Genomic DNA, 19,768 nt, shown 5'->3' with positions numbered 1-19,768 from the left:
GACTGGTATCACCACCGACCAACTTAACAGACTTCAAAGAATACAAAATTGCGCTGCCCGTTTAATCATGAAGAAAAGGAAGTATGAGCATATCACCCCCATCATATATGAGCTTCACTGGCTGCCTTTAGAATTTCGGATTCAGTATAAGTTAGCTGTTCTTGCTTTTCGGCATTTTGAAGATACGTTACCAACTTATCTGTCTGCTGCGCTCTGCACGTACAAACCAGCTCGATCACTTCGATCTTCTACTGAAAGATTATTAAAATCTCCCCGTGTTAATCTGAAATCGGCTGGTGAACGCTCCTTTCATTTCGCTGCTCCGGCTGTTTGGAATTCGCTTCCAAACAGCCTCCGTAACACACATTCGCTTACTCAGTTCAAAAAGCAACTTAAAACTCATCTTTTTCTTCGTGCTTTTCCGGATTCACATATGTAACTTGTTTGTCTTTTTTGTTTGTGCGCCTTGAGTTCTTTTGAAGATTGTGCGCCTACTAAGAACCCTCCATTATTTATTATTAAGTGCAGTGTGTATTTAACCAGAGAAGATCTGATGTAACATAGTTGAGCTGTTTTCATTGAGTGTTATCTTGGTTTAATAGCTTTTAATAGGGTTTAAGTCCTTCAAAGGTCGTGGTGAGTTCTACTGTAGACATTACTGCATCATGATTATTTTAAAGTCAACAACATTCAACAATATGATCACCGTGATAGTATGAGAGTATCAGTACCGTGGGTGTCAGTGATCCTGGCCTGACACAGTAGACAAACAAACAAACAAACAAACACGCCACACACATGACACATGCATGCAAGGTAACATTGACTAGGCTATACACTAATCAAACAATGGTATTGATCCTGTACAACTGGTCGTGGTTTATTTACAATCGATTCATTTAAAATCCCCACATTAATTTTGGCAAGAGTTTTCTCTCTCTGGAACGAGGATGCATCCACTGGCTCCGCGTAATGAAAAGATCTAACATGATTGGTCAATTTAGCTCCGCGAAGCGAAAAGTAAGCTACGCGTAGCAGCTCCACGTTGTGGCGGTTACGGCCAGCCATATATTGATCATGCGAAAATCGTAAAACATAGAATAGAAACAGTGTGGCCGGCTCTCAAAATCTCAAATTGTATGCTTAGCCTGAGTCGCACGGCCTATCTCGAACAAAATCACCATGCGTAGTTGTTGAAAAACGTGAGGATTCATCGTACTATCACGGCAATTTTTAACACGAAGATATAGGGATGATGACGGTGTGCCGTGATGCATGCAGCTTTTATAAACCGTCAAACCGTTTTGTTTCAGTACTCGGTGCACAGGGTAATAATAAGACTGGGTTCATTTGCAATTCGCACGGGGGAACGTGGAAGTATCATACCACGCCTGATGTTCTGAGCGAAACCAAATTCCGTGAATACCATGTGTCATTTACTCCTGGCAATGTAGAGGTTGGTGATATTAGTGGTTTTAGAGAAGTACCACTCTATCATGAAAACCTTAATTGTGTCAGAAAGGTCAAATATATTGGTGTCGCATCTGGAGATGGCCATAGTGCTCACTGGAGATTCTGCGGATATCGTGAGTATATTATTCTTCCTCTTACTCGTCTTAACACATAGCCGTGGCGGTAGTCACGACATGTGTTTTATATCGTACATGTTCTTTCTTTCTTTCTTTTTTTCTTTCTTTCTTTCTTTCTTTCTTTCTTTCTTTCTTTCTTTCTTTCTTTCTTTCTTTCTTTCTTTCTTTCTTTCTTTCTTTCTTTCTTTCTTTCTTTCTTTCTTTCTTTCTTTCTTTCTTTCTTTCTTTCTTTCTTTCTTCTTCTGTCCACCTTAACATTTGCTCTAGTAGCACTCATTTTCTTAAACCGATTTGACCTAACTTGGACATAACCACCATTGACTATGCCCGTGGAGTCAAAGGTCACGTAGGAGTCATAGGGGTCAAAAACGTGATTTCAACTCAAAATGCTTCTTCCACAAATTACGTAGGACAATGACGCCACTTGTACACATGCATTGTTATAACCCAGTGCCTATGGGGTTAACACAGATTTGGGGTCAAGGGGGTCTCTTCCGGTATAAAACGAAATACCTTCAAAAATTATATTAGCTAAAAAAACATAGGAGAGTAACGGTCCATTCATACATGAATTGTGTTACCCAATATACAAGTGGGTATTTTTTTTATTTAGGCTGAAAGGTCAAAGTCATTAAGAGATCACTTCCGGTATAAAACGAAATATCTTCAAGGAAAACATAGGATAGTAAAGGTATGTTCACACATGAATGGTGGTTGCACATTTTATATGTAGTATTATTTTTATTTGGGGTCAAAGGTCATTCAGGGGCATACTTCCAGTGTTAAACAAATTACCTTCAAAATGCTTCTTCTGCCACAAATAACGTATCAGAGTGACGCCACTTGCACAGATGCATTATAATTATTCAACATCTATAAAATGGGGTCACTTCTTCCGGTGTTAAACAAATTACTTAAACAATATTAACCAAGAAAAACATATAGAACAGTATGTTTGCACATAGATCACTGCGGTTATCCAATGTATATGTGGTATTTTTTATTTGAGGTCAAAGGTCATTAAAGGGTCACTTCCGGTCTAAAACGAAATACCGTCAATGAATTTTTATCAGCCAGGTTAAACAAAGTACAGTAACGGCCGGTATGTTAGCGCCATATTCGCAGGCGGCGGATGACATGATCGAGCCGGCAACTCGTGAAACCGCCCGGCCGTATGGCATTTTCCATATACTCGGTTAGTTTTGTGGGGTTCATTATCGAACCCCAACGGGTTTAGCTTGTATTTATATTATTGATCAACATAGGCCTATTTGTTTGTGATATTTCAAGCGTTTTAAAATTTCAAAATAATCCCATTCAATTACACGGTTGACGATGAAAATTTACTGAATTTAGGGACTGCATGTCATACACCACCTGATATTCGTTTGTTTTTATTTCCTCGTGTGATAATAAATATCATTCAAATAACTATAGTTGTCGGCCGTAAACGTAGTTTATTACTGGCCTAAGAAGTTTGTTTTTAAAAACAAGTAAATAATCATTACTCACCGTTCTATTTGATCTTGTGGATTTCCCCACATGTAATAAATTGAAACGCCACCACCGGATTGCTCCCTGCTCTGCTAGCTGGCGCACTTTCAAGCTTAAAGCTTGCTATACACAACCGCTTAGAAGCCGGTAGTAATATTAATTAAGTGATGTCACTGATGTGCAGCGTTTCTGGAATAGCACTTGTATCGTGCATGTATACTTTGAATGTAGCTTTCTGTATTTAATATGTGTAGGCCTATTACAAGAGTTTAGGCCCATGGAAAAAATAATTGAATAATTTTGGAGATTATCAAGGGCTGTGCAATTATTATGAGTCCTGGCGGAGGGTAAAATTGGGGGAAGAGGTGCGCGATTTTGGCACCCATTCATGCATGGGACGCCTTAAAACGCTTTAAAAGGCTTAGGATAACCGGGAGTGGGGGGGGAACTTGGATTATTTTTCGACGGGGAGCTTCCGAACCCATAAACATTTCTAACGGTCATGATTTTACCGAACATATGTATTCATATATATATCTAAGGATTGTCAGAAAAGTAAGGACCCATATCTAAGGATTTGAGCTTGAAAATAGTAAAAGCAATGTTTTCCAGCATGTTTTTCACACATAGCACAGAAAATCTGAGGGGGGAGGATAACAGTACACGTCCGGAAACGCTTATGATTATGGACATTTTATTTTGAACAAAAATTCATGATCAATAATGAGTAAAATATCGGTTTAGTTTTTAAAAAAAAGTTTTCTTACTGTAGGCCTATCTACAAATCTGATATATTTAGTCATTATTTGGGATCACAATAATTTGAATGTTCAACAGGGGGTGTGGTCACAATGTTTGTGGCAGGCTGAGAGGGGGAAAGCGATTTATTTATTTATTTATTTATTTATTTATTTATTTATTTATTTATTTATTTATTTATTTATTTATTTATTTATTATAATTATTAAGGCTTGTTCAAGAAACTCACCTCTAATATTTCACGCACTCACTTGCACCGGCTCAACAAATCAATCAATCAATCAGTTTATTTATCAATACATCAATCAAACAAACAATGAATATGAATAATTATATGATGCAATTTTCGATCAATAGACGTATCAAACCATCAAACAATGAATAAATGAACTGATCGACCAAGAGCCCTTTTTCTAAAGTGTGTGATTAAACAAAATAAATACATAATTATTTACATAAATAAATAAATAAATAAATAAATAAATAAATAAATAAATAAATAAATAAATAAATAAATAAATAAATAATTGTAAAAGTGCAATATCAGATATTTATTTAGTAGGGTTGGCCACGGTCAAAAAAAATTTCTTGCTGAGGTGAAAGGACTTTGGTTGGAGGTTACAAAAGTGTATTTCGAAAATTCAGCTGAAGTCCGTTGCCATGGCAACGACCCGATTTGTGTTTTTTACAATTTTCGCCCATTTTGGAGCTAAAAAAGTGAAAATTGCCCTTAAAAGGACGCCTTGTTGCCTTAATATACAAGTTGGTATTTAAAAATAAATTATATCATAAAAAAGCCTTATCCTTGTTCTATCTACAAACGAAGTTGTGTTTAGAGATTTGTTTTTTAAATATCGATTTCGGGCCTGGCAACACTGCAAGTTTTTCAAATTTGAAAAATGCCATTTTTTACCGATTTTGGCGATACGAAAAATTAACTTTCGCGCTCACCTAGGATTTTGTCGTTATGGTTATTGGTAGAACATACCTTGCCCCCAACATATCTAATAAGAACAGCTTGGGGAAATTTATTTCTCTAAGGAAGGTGTTGCCAGAAAAACATCAAAATTCTCATAAAAGGAACATTTGCTGCAATTTGCCATAGATTTAGCACATGTGATGTAATGAGTTGTATGTAGAGTCATTTTATCATCATGGTCAACGATTCTGAATGTTTAGAAACAATAAATGAAGTTTAATTTTAATGCGGTATTGCCAGATGCCCAAAATTATGAAAGCTACATTACGCAAAATAGCCCAAATAGGACAAGTTTTCATGTATGAATCTAGTCAATCCAGTCAAATCACAGTCTGTTATTATAAATCATTTGATCATAATTTTCACCTGTTTTGAATGTTTGGAAACCAAAAAGTTCATCATACAGATGCCAAAAAGTAGAAAAGGTACAATTCTGGTTTACCCTGTGCACCCTGTATTTTCATTACATATTACATGTATTACATTTTTTCCAATGTGCCCCGAATTTACTACATGTGATGTAATGAAGTGTATGTCGAGTCACATTATCACCATGGACAACTATTCTCTATGTTTCGAAACTTTAACTTGCAGTGTTGCCAGATGCCTATACTATGAAAAATAGGACAAGTTTTTATGTATGATAAACAATTTCTTTGATGATGCATCTAAAATACAATTAAATTATAATAAATTATGATATGACCCCTTGAACTATTTGTTTGGAGATTTGATACGGCGCCGAAGACTACAGCTGTGCCATAATAAAACTGAAACCCTGTTTCCAGACGAAAATGTGTATGTTGTTACAAGGAATTCAAAGTAATTGTATCATCAAAGGACCCACATAGAGGAATACGACATCGACCGTGAGCCAATCTGCAATTTCTTGGTAAACTTAAAACGTATTAAAACGCCAAATTGCAGTCACAGAATTGATAATATTAGTAAATCACCAAAGCGAATGGTAACAAAGGTATGCGGAAACGAACTGCATTAACAATAACAAATTATGTGCCCAAAGATTTGTCTTTGGAATGTCGCTTTTTTGAAATATCACCAAAATTTTTAAATTTGGGAAAAACACCCCAAAATATAGAACAAATACGAACCTTCCAAAATAAATACATATTCACACTCGGCGGCCCAGTCACTACCTGCTGCTGGGATTTGGGGTAACTCGTTGCTTCCTCTCTCCAGATACCTGTACTTCAAGTATACCCCACACCTTAAAAGAAATTTGTGTATTAACACTTTCTAGGGTGTTAAATTAAATTGTAGTATAAGATGCATTGAGATTACAAGTAGATGGTGTGGCAGAATGCCCGGGGCAGAATGGTGATAGACTGTAGACAGCGTCTGTTAGGTTAGACCTGGTAAGAGTTATTGGAATGGCTCCACAGTATTCAACACTTCAGCGTGCTTTCATAGTAAAGAATTACTGGCTGACACGAAGCTATGGAGAAGTGCAGAGAAGATTTAGAAGACAGTTTCCAAGAGCATGGAAACATGATTTCAAAACGTTTCAAAATGTTTCAAAATTTGATGCGGGCAGTTACAGAATGGATCTATCCCAGGTCTTAAGTTCATTTAAGATCACGGGGCTTCACCTCACACTGTAAGAGTCGTAAGGCAGAGACTTCGGGAACTATCTTTCTAAAAGTACGTGTACAGCAATTTTATGTTATGTAGACTGAAGTGAGATAATGATTGAGAGCATGTATGCAATAAATAGTTCAAGCAGTGAACCTATTCATCTTTTGCTGTGTAAGTAAAACAATGCTTAAGTGTAGCTTCCCGATGCATCAACCTATTATCTTCAGATTATTAGAACAATAAGTTAACATATTCCCCTTTCTATTTGTTTTAGCAATTTTATATTTTTTATATATTTTTGAAAATGTCACATATCCCGGTACCAACTATTTTGATACACCCTGTACATCAAGAATGTCTTGTTAAACTCAAAATTATGTTCTGGGAACACTTTTTGATCAAATACCTGGTCATATATATAATCATGAAATTGGAACACTGGTAAAGAGTGTATGTGTATTGATAAGATATGATTGGCCAATTCCTTTTCCAACTTTTCAGCAATATCTCAAATGAAAATGAAAATTGGCGATACTGAGGACTTAATTAAAGTAATGAAATTACAATTTTGTTTGTAAACATGTTTACTGGAAAGTTGTCAATGTTAAAGTGGTTAAGTAAAGTACAAGGTTTAAAAAGCTCTGAGAGTGTATGGCATGTATGGTGTCTTTTTTACAAAACCCTCCTATGTCTGCTAGTATTTGACATCTGGCAACACTATATGTTAAACATTCTCAACTGACAAACGGATAGGTTAACATGGTTAAAGGGCATATATCGTAATTTATTATAATTTAATTGTATTTTTGATGCATCATCAAAGAAATTGTTTATCATACATAAAATATTGTCATATTTGTTTTTATAGTTTAGGCATCTGGCAACACTGCATTAAAATTAAAGTTTCGAAACATAGAGAATAGTTGTCCATGATAATAATGTGACTCTACATACAATTCATTACATCACATGTACTAAATTCGGGTCAAATTAGAAAAAAAAAATCCTTTTATGAAAATATGGTGCCCAGGGTTAACCAGAATTGTATTGAAAACACAGGGTGCACAGGGTAAACCAGAATTTTACCTCTCTTTTCTACTTTTTGGCATCTGGCAACACTGTATGATGAACCTTTTTGTTTCCAAACATTCAGAGCAGGTGAAAATTATGATAAAATGATTTATAATAATAGACTGTGATTTAACTGGATTGACTAGATTCATACATGAAAACGTGACCTATTTGGGCTATTTTGCGTAATGTAGCCTTCATAATTTTGGGCATCTGGCAACACCGCATTAAAATTAAACTTCATTTATTGTTTCCCTACATTCAGAATCGTTGACCATGATGATAAAATGACTCTACATACAACTCATTACATCACATGTGCTAAATCTAGGGCAAAATGCAGCAAATTTTCTTTTTATGAGAATTTTGAATTTTTACAAAATGTATGTTTTTCTGGCAACACCTTCCTTAGAGAAATAAATTTCCCCAAGCTGTTCTTATTAGATATGTTGGGGGCAAGGTATGTTCTACCAATAACCATAACGACAAAATCCTAGGTGAGCGCAAAAGTTAATTTTTCGTATCGCCAAAATCGGTAAAAAATGGTATTTTTCAAATTTGAAAAACTTGCAGTGTTGCCAGTTCCGAAATCGATATTTAAAAAAAGAATCTCTAAGCACAACTTTGTTTGTAGATAGAACAAGGATAGGGCTTTTTTATGATATAATTTATTTTTAAATATCAACTTGTATATTAAGGCAACGAGGCGCCCTTTTAAGGGCAATTTTCACTTTTTTAGCTCCAAAATAGGCGAAAAATGTAAAAAACACAAATCGGGCCATTGCCATGACAACGGACTTCAGCTGAATTTTCGAAATGCATTTTTGCAACCTCCAACCAAAGTCCTTTCACCTCAGCAAGAAAATTTTTTTTGACCGTGGCCAACCCTACTCAATAAATATCTGATATTGCACTTAAATAAATATATTTGTGTATATTTTCAGTCATTTAATTACTTACTATTTGTAAACGTCGCCAGTCATAAAATAGTAAGTCCAGTTGACTAGATTTTAATTAAATCAACTTGATAATTAAATAAATAAGACAAATTTGAACAAATGGTATCGTAGCATTGCATTCACAAAAAAAACCAAAAAAAAACATTGCAGATAGGAGGACTCGAACCAACGATCTTGACATTAACAGTCTGATGCTCTACAACTGAGCTATGTAAGCGTCTAATGATGAAGATCGAGTTTTTAGCTTATACATTGTTCATCTGTGACAATGCCGCCTCGTGAAATAAATAAATATAAAATAGACAAGTTATTTTGATATTAATCTTTTTTTCCAATAGAGCCTAACTTATATCTTCTTTAGAGCAGGGACAAATATTTCCCCCTTTCTACAATTTGAGCCCAAATAAGAATCTACTTCTTTTATTACTGATTTAATTCCGCGATTTGTTCCATTAAGAAATATCAAGGATTAATATTACACGTCTCACAACAGATATTTAGTTGGCTTAGTGGTCTTGCACAGTGCTTTGTAACCAGAAGGTACCGAGATCGATTCCCACCTCTGCTTGCATTTTTTTTTCGGACTGGGAAATAATAAGTTTGGCTTCACAACGATAAATTATTCATGACTTGCCCAACCTGGTGGTGTAAAGTGCTCCCCATAACATATGAATATTAAGCAATAACACAATGGCTAATTTAAATAAGAATGCGGCACATGCAAATGAGGGATTGCCCTCTCCAGGAATTGCTTCATGGTATTGCCAACGGGGTGACACTCCTCCCGAAGCATGGCAAAATGACCCTTCCATTGTGTTTGTTCATTTGTGTATGGAGAGCCATTATACTAGAAATACTTTTTAAAATCATTAAATTAGTATCACCCTGGCGGCCCCATGCACTGGAAAACCAGAATGTGTTGTTTAAAAATAAACGAAAATACAAAAAATCCAGATCTGACTGTGTACATTATAAATGGGTTGCAAAATTGGTCTCGAATATTAATGAATTAAAAGAAACATACGGGATATAATGAACCATTGACCTGACGCCATGATGGCAGAATTTATTAGTCGTTTTATTGCATGTGTTTACAGTATGTCAAAATCCCACTTCTTGTTTAAATTATAGTGACTTATTTTTTGCATGTTCAATGTGCAGTCCATATGCACAAACGAATACTTATCTTTTCAATATTGAGCTTTTTTATAACATGTCATTAAAGCAGGTCATATGTGCTGACCTTCTTCTATTGTATTTGTTCATCTGTGTATGGAGAGAAGAACGCCATTGAAACTCCATCGGTATTAGGGCGTAGTTCATTGAACTCACCGGATTGTTATTCCAAGTACTTTGATAATACAGATAATATGTACTAATGGGTCGTGGCGATTGCATTATGTGCTGACCTTCTTCTATTGTATTTGTTCATTTGTGTATGGAGAGAAGACGCCATTGAAACTCCATCGGTATTAGGGCGTAGTTCATTGAACTCACCGGATTGTTATTCCACAGTACTTTGATAATACAGATAATATGTACTAATGGGTCGTGGCGATTGCATTATGTGCTGACCTTCTTCTATTGTATTTGTTCATTTGTGTATGGAGAGAAGACGCCATTGAAACTCCATCGGTATTAGGGCGTAGTTCATTGAACTCACCGGATTGTTATTCCACAGTACTTTGATAATACAGATTATACGTACTAATGGGTCGAGGCGATTGCATTGAAAAACTAATAAATTATTTATAACAGTTACATAATCAGTCGATAGTGCGGACACTCTTTACTTGCAAACCATCAAAGTTCGTAATCTTTTTGCGTTGGAAAAAAACCACGTGAATAGAGTGTCCTCTCATATGTAATACTCTGTGGTATTGCTGTCAAGTGTTATAATGCAGCCAATACACGATCAGTTTGATTGATCAATATTGGATACCCTAGAGCGTGTTTATAGTGAGGCAATCTTTCCGTTATTTAGCTAAACTACCGCGTAGTCTAGATTTGCAATGGTTAGTAAAACATAAACAAATATAGACTGCGTGGCAGTACAGCTAAATACCGCATAATCTGGCTCATTATAAACACGCTCCTAGATGCAGGACTGGATACAAAATAATATTTCTCTTCAATATTATTGAAGAGATCTAATATTAGGCAGTTGTTCAATTTTGGCAAACATCCATGCCGAAAAATTAATTTCCTCATATGTGCTATTTATCACAATTGTTTGAATTTTTGATATATGGTGTGTGAAACCTTTCTGTGACTACCATCGGTTTTTTTTTAAAATAAATATTGCTTCGTTTAAGAGCTACTACCTGTTTTTATGGATTGTTGAAGATCCCTCATAAATCAATAAATATAGGCCTTTTGAAAAATCAAGATCTACCACCATTTAGCTGAAATACTAATCTTTCTAAGCATGTAAATTATTTCCGTCGACAACGAATGGCACACTTGAGGAAAACGATTTGAAACAAAACATTTTTAAGTGAGTTTAAAGGAGTAATATTCCAAACCACAATAGCTCTAAGCCATTGTGTGTGTCCAAGGCCGCACCATTTTTGTATACGCTGTATGGTAGAGGGGCTATTCCTTTTACCGTTTCTCTTCCCATGTTAATCCAGATAACAAAATGTTAATTTAAAGTCTCATTGCAAATGAATTTTTATTTTACTTTTCGGATTTGGCTTTGAGCAATGGTGACACATACCATATTTACAGAAAAAATGAAAATTCAATTCCAGACACCGTCAAAATGTCAAAGTTTGTATTTTTTGTATTATATTAAAGTAATTAACTGCAGATTCTTTACTCAACATCATAACAGGTTCATACTTGACAAATTCATGATGAATGAAAAGACTTTCATTAAATATTGAAAAAACAAACAAAATTACTCATGCCTAATTTACATAATAATATCATGAATACATAATTAGCTGTAATAAGCTAATTTGCATAATTGATTACTTTTTGTGTATTTTTTTGTTTTTAATTGAAAGAACTTTGTATACATATGTTTGTTGAAAAAACTGCACTCTGATATCACGTACGGTTTTCTTTTGGCATCAATTTTGCATATTAATTAGCTGAACTTAGTCATTTTTTCAACTTTTATTTGTCTGCAGATTGGCCGGAATTGCTAAAATAGCATATTTGGTTAATTTATTATAATTATTCAATGATAGATTTTTAATTTTGTTTTCTTTGACGAAGTTGAAAAAGATATGCAATTAACCTGTGATACTTAGATTAACGTTGCTTTTTCAAGCAAGTGTCCAAATAAACCTTCAAAATCTCGAAATGTGCCAATTTTGTCATTATAGCAATTTGTGGCAGATTTGCATTCCATTTATGAGCGTCTTAAAATTGAAACTACGTCACAATGCATTGACCGATTTCAATTCGGTTTTTTGATTTTTGATGCTTTAATAAAGGTCATTCATGTAGAAACATTAAATAACGTGTTTCTGCTGCCCTTATTTTTGAGGTGATATACCTACTAATATAAATTTACTTTGATTTTATTATAACATCACTATTGTGTTCGTGTGTACAGTGGCAATGGTATATTTTGTATCCACTTTTGTATCTAGGGTCTTTGATATTGATCAATTAAATTGATCGTGTATGGGCCGTATAAGCCGGTTGCGAGATAATGCAGGAGTTGGTTCGATGAAGCAGATGAACGGGTGACGGGACATGGCCTTTTATAGTTGTAATCATCTTCATCACCTTCAATATCATAATTTTGTTGATCACATGCATTATCATGATAATAATACTAATCTTGGGATACATTACTGAGATATCTATCCCTTGAAAATAATTAAAATAAAACATGTGAATGTTTGCTCAAAAATGAACGTAAAATTTTTTAACTTGCAGCTGCCATTAAATTGGTTGGCGGTTTCGACAAATTTGAGGGTAGAGTTATGTATCATAATGGCAACAGTTGGTTCGATTACTACCAAACTTCTTTCACCCTCAACGAAGGCAACGTGGTATGCAGAGAACTTGGCTTTCCGGAAGCGACTGATGCAGGTACTAACTCCTCCCAATTCCAGAAAAAGATTACATATAATTCATTCATACATTTTTTTTTTGGGGGGGGGGTCCCCACAAATGAATATTTATGCCCAAATTGGACCTTACTGGTGAATTCATCAAGTCTTTGTCATTCTAAATATGTAACTTTTATATAATTTAGACCAACACTTTAGAAGTTATGAGGCCCAAAGGTTTCCTTAATTGCAGGGTTAAGACCACCCTTAAGCTAACTGATCGCGGTCACACTAAGTTCAAGCAAGTGAAATATGCAATGATAATAATTAAAATGACTTATAGATATGATTTCAGACCTCAACGATTGGGAGCACTAGGTTAAATACCACTAATTATGTATTACACGGGTTTCAATGGGAAAATGGCTAATTTCGGGTGGAATTATCTCATATTCAGAACTCTCACAGTTAAATGCCACTAATATGATTTAGAAACTATATGATTTAGATGCCAAATGATCAAAAATTCAACATAAGTTTACCTGAGACTTTTCTTCTTTTAGCGCACTGAACCGTAAACACCTTAAAATGACAGTGCGCCCTCGAGGCTGAAAGTTACAATATGGTAGGGCGAATATTTACTAAAAACCGAAGCCTGAATTTTGGTATTATTACAACAAAAATGTCATATAATGAGAGAAAATGTACCATTTTTTAAGCATCAAACCCTAAAAAGTACCTTTTTTTGCCACGAAATAAACACGTGTGGTGTCATAGCAGTGGAGACGTATGATTTATTTTTTATGTGAATTGTGAAAATTAATAAATGAATGAATGAATTTATAATTTCTAATTGATCGATCGGTCGATTGATTAATTTATATTGCAGGAATATCTGACTTCTACGGATACAGGTCCAACCCTGTATTGATACAAAAGTTTAAGATTACATGTGATGGATGCGAAGAAAACACAGCAGAGTGCATCCCTTCTTTGAATGATGCAATTGTATTAACGAACATGTTACGAGCAAAAGAGAATGGGCGCTACTTAACGACGTACTTGAAATGCAGAGGAGGTAAGCAAAATAATGTCGTCACTGGGAGTGAAAAACCTCATTTGTACTTTTGGCCCTTGAACATGGACGAAGCCTTGTAGGTGTAGATTTAATATTGACGAGTTTGCTTCATCCATGTTCAAGGGCCAAAAGTACATGCAGGAAATTAAACACCTGATATTTAATTTTGGCCCTTGAAAATGAATAAAGCCTTGTAGGTGTAGACTTTATATTGAATGGTTTGTTTCATCCATGTTCAAGGGCAAAAAGTACATTATGATGTTTTTCCCGCCCAGTGACAATGTTGGGGATAAAACTACGATGTCCCATACCATGGCTGTCGAATTCCTGGCTACCGAAGCTTGTTACGATCACCACTCGTCACTAATATCGATGAATTACCTTCCTGATTTGAGCCTTAATTATGAGTAATACACTCACCACAGACACCAATAAACATTCTCAGATGAAGCTTGGATCTATGTTCTTGCTTCTTTATATAAAAGTAACTCAAACGACGACTTTAAACTTGATTTAACGATATGATGATGTACAAAAAACTTTAGGCTTCCGAGGGAATCCACAACCCCATTGCACACAAAAATATCACTCCATGTCACTCCAAAACATGTATGCTCACCACCACTGAGGGCGTACATCACAGATTGCAGTGGGAAGGCTGACTCAATGCCATCGGATTCCTAAAAATATCAATTAATCTAATCAATCCAATAATTATGAAACACTTGAGGAAATGGCACTAACAGACAATATGATGTCTCCATCTATTGTTCACGTAAAAGCAATAGACTCCAATGATATTAGGTAACAAATATACAAATTGACCAATTTTGATCAACGTCACCAAAAATAATTTAAATTGTGGTGAATATCGGGTCTTTTGTGATTTGTTTTGATTTAAAAAAAATTTTGCTGCAAAAATATAAAAAAGGGTTCTAGACATTTTAATTCAGTTTTTATTTGGTTATTTTCATAGTAAATACACTATTAAATCACGACGAGGTGTAAATTGGATGATGATGTCATAGCTCATTAAAGTTTATCACTCGGTTTATTGCAACTTGTTGTAATGAAATAAAAAAAGAAAGAAAAAAAATCCTCAAGAATTTTGTTGTGTGGGCCGAAAAATATGGGCCGTTTATTTTTTTTGCGGGGGCGGGGATTTTCTCCAAAAATTAACGTGTTTGCGCAAATTTGACCTCACATATGTGACCCCTCAGCACAACTGAGCCCGGATGTTGCCAGTGCCACTATTGAGATATGCTCCATTGAACTTAACAATAAACAATAGGAAACAAAGGATTTATTGACTGTTTTATTGATTTTTCACTTCTTAAATGTCAAGTACTATAGACATGATATACATCATTTTAAAGCTAATTTCAAGCAGAATATTTTGGTTGAATATCTCAAAAATGATGATTGGCGACTTCAGGGCTCAGTTGTGCTGACGGGTCACATATGAATTAACCAAATCTCTGCCATTATGTATACACACAATCTAGCCGTTATGAGGCCAAAAATCATGATGCAGTCATGTCTACAGTAGAATTCATCTCGACCTTTGCAGGACTTAAACCCCATTAAAAATAGTTTAAATATTGGCCGGTTATTTTTCACACAGTGATGTTAACTAGGCAAATGCAATATACTTCTAACATACACTATTTGTAAAGGTCGCGCGTCAATGGTGAGAGCACTGTGTATTGTGTATAGGAAAACGGACAGTAACTGCAGTATGTATTCTATAATTCCAAGGTTAAGATCACCCTTGAGGACTTAGGCATACCAGGAAAGTCAGTAACTGACCATCTGGCTAACCATGACATCGTTTCTAACTCAAATTCCCAACGATTTGACTCAAGTCGTACGCGCAACCGATGCCTGCGCCTATAATTCAATGGTGTAATGGCGGGACACTACAAATATTACTGTATCCAAATGCTTGTTAAATTAGTCGCGCATGCTCCAGCCGCTGGACCAATCACAGTCGACTCAGCGAGATCCTGCCGATGTTTGCCGAATGACCAGCCGAACTTTTAATCTTCGTGTGTTCGGCACGGGGATTTTAGAAAGGTCTTTGAGGGTTGAATGATGTTTTGAATCTGACAACTTTCTACTCGCATTTAGACAAAATGGCAATCTACACCAAGTTTTTTAAACCTTGAAAATCGGTGAAGAAATAAGGAAAATAATGACATTTTTCAGCGCACATCTTTTTGATCATCAGAATTTTTAGGCAAGTTGACAATTCTGGAACATTTTGGGGTATAAATTTCATCGCAAAATTCACAATTTCGTGGACTTTTTCGATGAATACTTTGATTTTTTCATCATCGGAAAACTACACAGTATAACACTGTGCAAGTTTTAACGTGTTACATTTTCGAGTTTTGTGTTACATTTACGCCAAAGTTGGACCAATTTGAGCAATATTTCGGATTTTCCCGTTTCTACGTGTATAGGGTGCTTGCACGGAAGATCATAAAGATCAAAATAAAACATGTTTCTCGTCCCCTCCCGCTTCCTTTTTGAGGCCGCTTCAATTTTTTTTTTTAATTCATTCAAAACTTTTGAAGAAAGGTGTTTTGGAAGTTGAGATGTTTTCTATAGCCTTGCTAATATGCAAGAAACACTTTTGGATGGTTCTGTGATCACTAGTTGGGGCGTACCTACCAGAACAATAAAATAAAAAAGGGCCTCAAGCCCTTCTTCCTCCTTTTTTTTTAAACCCGGACGAGAAACATGTTTTTATTTTTACTCGGTCAAATCATCCTCCAGACACGCTCCAGAAAACATGCAAATGCATGAAGTACAATACCAATAACCTGTTTAACTGGTATTGAGCAAAGTAATTCTTTGTACTCCATGCATTAGCATATCTTATGGAGCGTGTATGGAGGATGATTTGATTCACGGCGGGAAGTGCAGTGCAGCGTGAGTGAACACGGGTCACTGAATTAGCATAAAGGTCACACAAAACAGCTTCCGCGCAAGCGTGGTAACCTCATAGTGAAAAGTTTGACCTTACAAAGCTGTCAAGTATTTAGATACAGCGGTACACAGTGTCATCGGCCCGATATCTTCATGGCAGAAATCGCCATGGTAGGTTGAATCCACCGCCACGCATGGCCATTTTGTATCGACCTGTTTAATAGTTTTGAGTCACATAATGGGCCGAAGGACATCTGACTAAGGCTACTGACAATAGCCACGATTAGCTCGGTGACTGACCTCGCTGTGTGTCGAGTCGAGCATGTTACGCCTTAGGTTATATGCTTTTAGATTACCTCCACGATTGGCCTATACACTGCGCTATATAATTCGGCACGTATAAATCAGAATTATTGTCAGTTTTTGACTCAAGACGCAAGCTACTCTCTATCATATCTGTTCAAAATATATATTAAAGTGCAAGGAACCACATCTGGTTTCTTTATACGAAATCATTTACGGGAGCTATTCATCATTTTCTACCCCGGTATCCAAAGATTTTCTTCTCATATCAAACTCGTGCATAGCAAATTCACGTGTATCGATCCCGGGTATTTATTTTAGTATCTCCGCTGACAAAGTAATTACTAGCCAGGTGATGTCGGTATGCGGTATAGTGTGTAAGATCGTAGTGCGGGATTACCAGGACAATTGATATTAATAGGCATATCCACTAAAAATTGAAGTACAGCTCAACTTACCGTACTTTGCCTAACCAGACAGTCCATGCCAAAATTGTTACTACACCTTTACATTTCATCGAATCTCTTTTTGATGTCTGTCATTTTGAACATCACACTTGAAAGATGTATGCAATGTAGAAACTTTATTTTGCAATTTCATAATTTGCATATTATTAGCATATTTGCAAGAAAAACATGAAAATCAATAAATACCTATATTTTTCACAATTTCAATATTTTATTAGAAATTAAGCATGTAGGCTGTTTGTTATGACTTGATGAATGAAGCTGTTAAAACAGATTTTGATATTTTTGCTTATTTTTCCTTTTTTGCCCCAAAATGTGTAAAAATCAACATTTTTTGGATGACCTATATTTTCTTTGAATATTTATCAAATTTCTTAATTTAGGTATAATACAGTGCAGAAAAAGTTGTCAAAAAATCTGTTAAAACAGATTTCCAATAAATTGTTCCATTTTCCATTTTGGGTTAAATACTCAATTTTCATGCGCGGGATATTTGAAACATAAAATGAAAACATGTCCATTGCACTTTTTCCTCGAGATGTACTATAATATCAAGGTTACGGATATATTATAATCCCTTCTTATCTTCACTGATCCATCAGATACCTATTGTTATGAATGATCAATGAAAAGGTTAAGAACTGGGCTACTAATGGTCTTTCAAGTATCTATAGTTATTTTCATGACTGTGTCAACTCAAAAATCTCAAAAAATGTAGGAAAAGTATGACCAGTTGAGCTGTACTTTTAAAGTTTTTCAGACCTAACTTATTGGCTTGGACTTGTTGAAAGAAACATTTTGGCATTGAAATAATCTTTAACGGACGTTCCCATCCAGAGATGTGGCCTTTCGAGTGTCACGGTTTTATATAGGGCTGCTAGAACATGTTAAAAAGTTAAAGTCTAAAAAGGAATAATAACATAAAGTGCATCTTTAAGGTACTTTTGTAGTTATTAACTAGCGTTATCTGGAACATTATATTTGCTTATAACAACATGAAATAAGATCATCCTGAAAATGTAAGAATCTGTATACTGGCTGATTAAAGCGACCTCGTTCAGTCACAATAGGTCGAGTGATTCTAAATAGATGGGCGTACGATCACGGCGATCGCAACCCATGTATTCAGTTCATCTCTTGCTAATACTTGATTCGGATTTTGTTATAGGTATTTTTGCCAACTATATAGAAAATCCACCAGGAACGGATGGACAAGCAGTATTGATTGGCGGTACAAGAGGTTATCAAGGGAGACTCTACGTTAACGAAGAGGGATCATGGACAGGGTTAACTAAGTCGAATTTCTATACCGACTATTTGGGATTCGACTGGAGATATATCAGGCTTTTCTGCAAGTCAGCAGGGTAAAACACATAATACAACTTAACCCCCTGAGCACTACCTGCCGATCTAACATTGCCTCTGATTGGTCAATTACATGATATCTTCACTTTAATCACCAATCAGAATGGAGCTTTTCAAATAATTCACCCCAATTTTTGCTGATTAGTCCAATTGATAATGAAAACTTCTTTATGGCCATTCGGCATAGTTCTCATGGGGTTAACAACCACAAGCTGTCAAAATTCTGAGGTTAAACAATGTGACAAAGTAAAATACCTCGTTCTACAAACTTATTGACTGCCCTCCGTATATTATGTTCACATACCATGCTTACGGGCCAAAATATTACGTGTAAAATTTAAAAAACTAGTCTCGATAACCGCATCATAACGTATAGCTAACACTATCCTGAAATACAGACGGAAAAAATAATAAACTTCCCATTATGTTAATCGCTATATAATTATCCTAAACAAAAACAAATGTGTCACATGATGCAGTCATGTCTACAGTAGAATTCATCTCGACCTTTGCAGGACTTAAACCCCATTAAAAGCTATTAAACCAAGATAACACTCATTGAAACAGCTCAACTGATTAAATCGGATCTTCTCTGGTTGTGCACATGTGTCTGTTTTACATGTGCGATATCGCAATAAAGCTGGTATTATAGCTTCAGTTGGGTAACCGATTATAAAGGAAACGAAAGGAAACAATGGTATGTGGACCTTTTACATATCCTTCCTGAAACACAACAGTGCGACCCTCTCCAAACACCTAAATTAGCTAAAAATTTAGGACATGTTACAAAACTATATTTTCTAGAATTTCATAGAATAGTTTAAATGTAGCTTGTACCGTTTTTTGTGGCATCCTTCAGAACGGAGCGGTCCGTTACCAATATAGCTCAATATTTTCGGTCAAATCTCTATGAGCTAGCTATGCTTTGCCCTCACTCATATTCTACGAAAGTGCGACCCCTTCTGAACATCTAACTTAGCTGTAATTTTAGGTCATGTTAGAGAAATATATTTGCTAGAAGTTTGGAGAATAGTTTAAATATTGGCCGGTTATTTTTCACACAGTGATGTTAACTAGGCAAATGCAATATACTTCTAACATAGACTATTTGTAAAGGTCGCGCGTCAATGGTGAGAGCACTGTGTATTGTGTATAGGAAAA

The 19,768-nt window shown here is 35.5% G+C and overlaps 1 protein-coding gene across 1 annotated transcript; it reads left to right on the top strand.

Moving 5' to 3' along the window:
* Positions 1 to 1,255: 1,255 nt before the first annotated feature.
* On the top strand, positions 1,256 to 18,610 carry LOC140141647 (neurotrypsin-like). The gene is made up of 4 exons (XM_072163558.1): positions 1,256 to 1,586; positions 12,345 to 12,500; positions 13,350 to 13,538; positions 18,411 to 18,610. The coding sequence occupies exons 1-4, from the start codon at positions 1,256 to 1,258 to the stop codon at positions 18,608 to 18,610; spliced, it is 876 nt and encodes a 291-aa protein (XP_072019659.1).
* Positions 18,611 to 19,768: the final 1,158 nt, after the last annotated feature.

This window comes from Amphiura filiformis, chromosome 19 (assembly GCF_039555335.1).
Source record: "Amphiura filiformis chromosome 19, Afil_fr2py, whole genome shotgun sequence".
NCBI lineage: Eukaryota > Metazoa > Echinodermata > Ophiuroidea > Amphilepidida > Amphiuridae > Amphiura > Amphiura filiformis.
The sequence above is the reverse complement of the archived record's forward strand: the minus strand, read 5'-3'. Positions and strand labels throughout refer to the sequence as shown.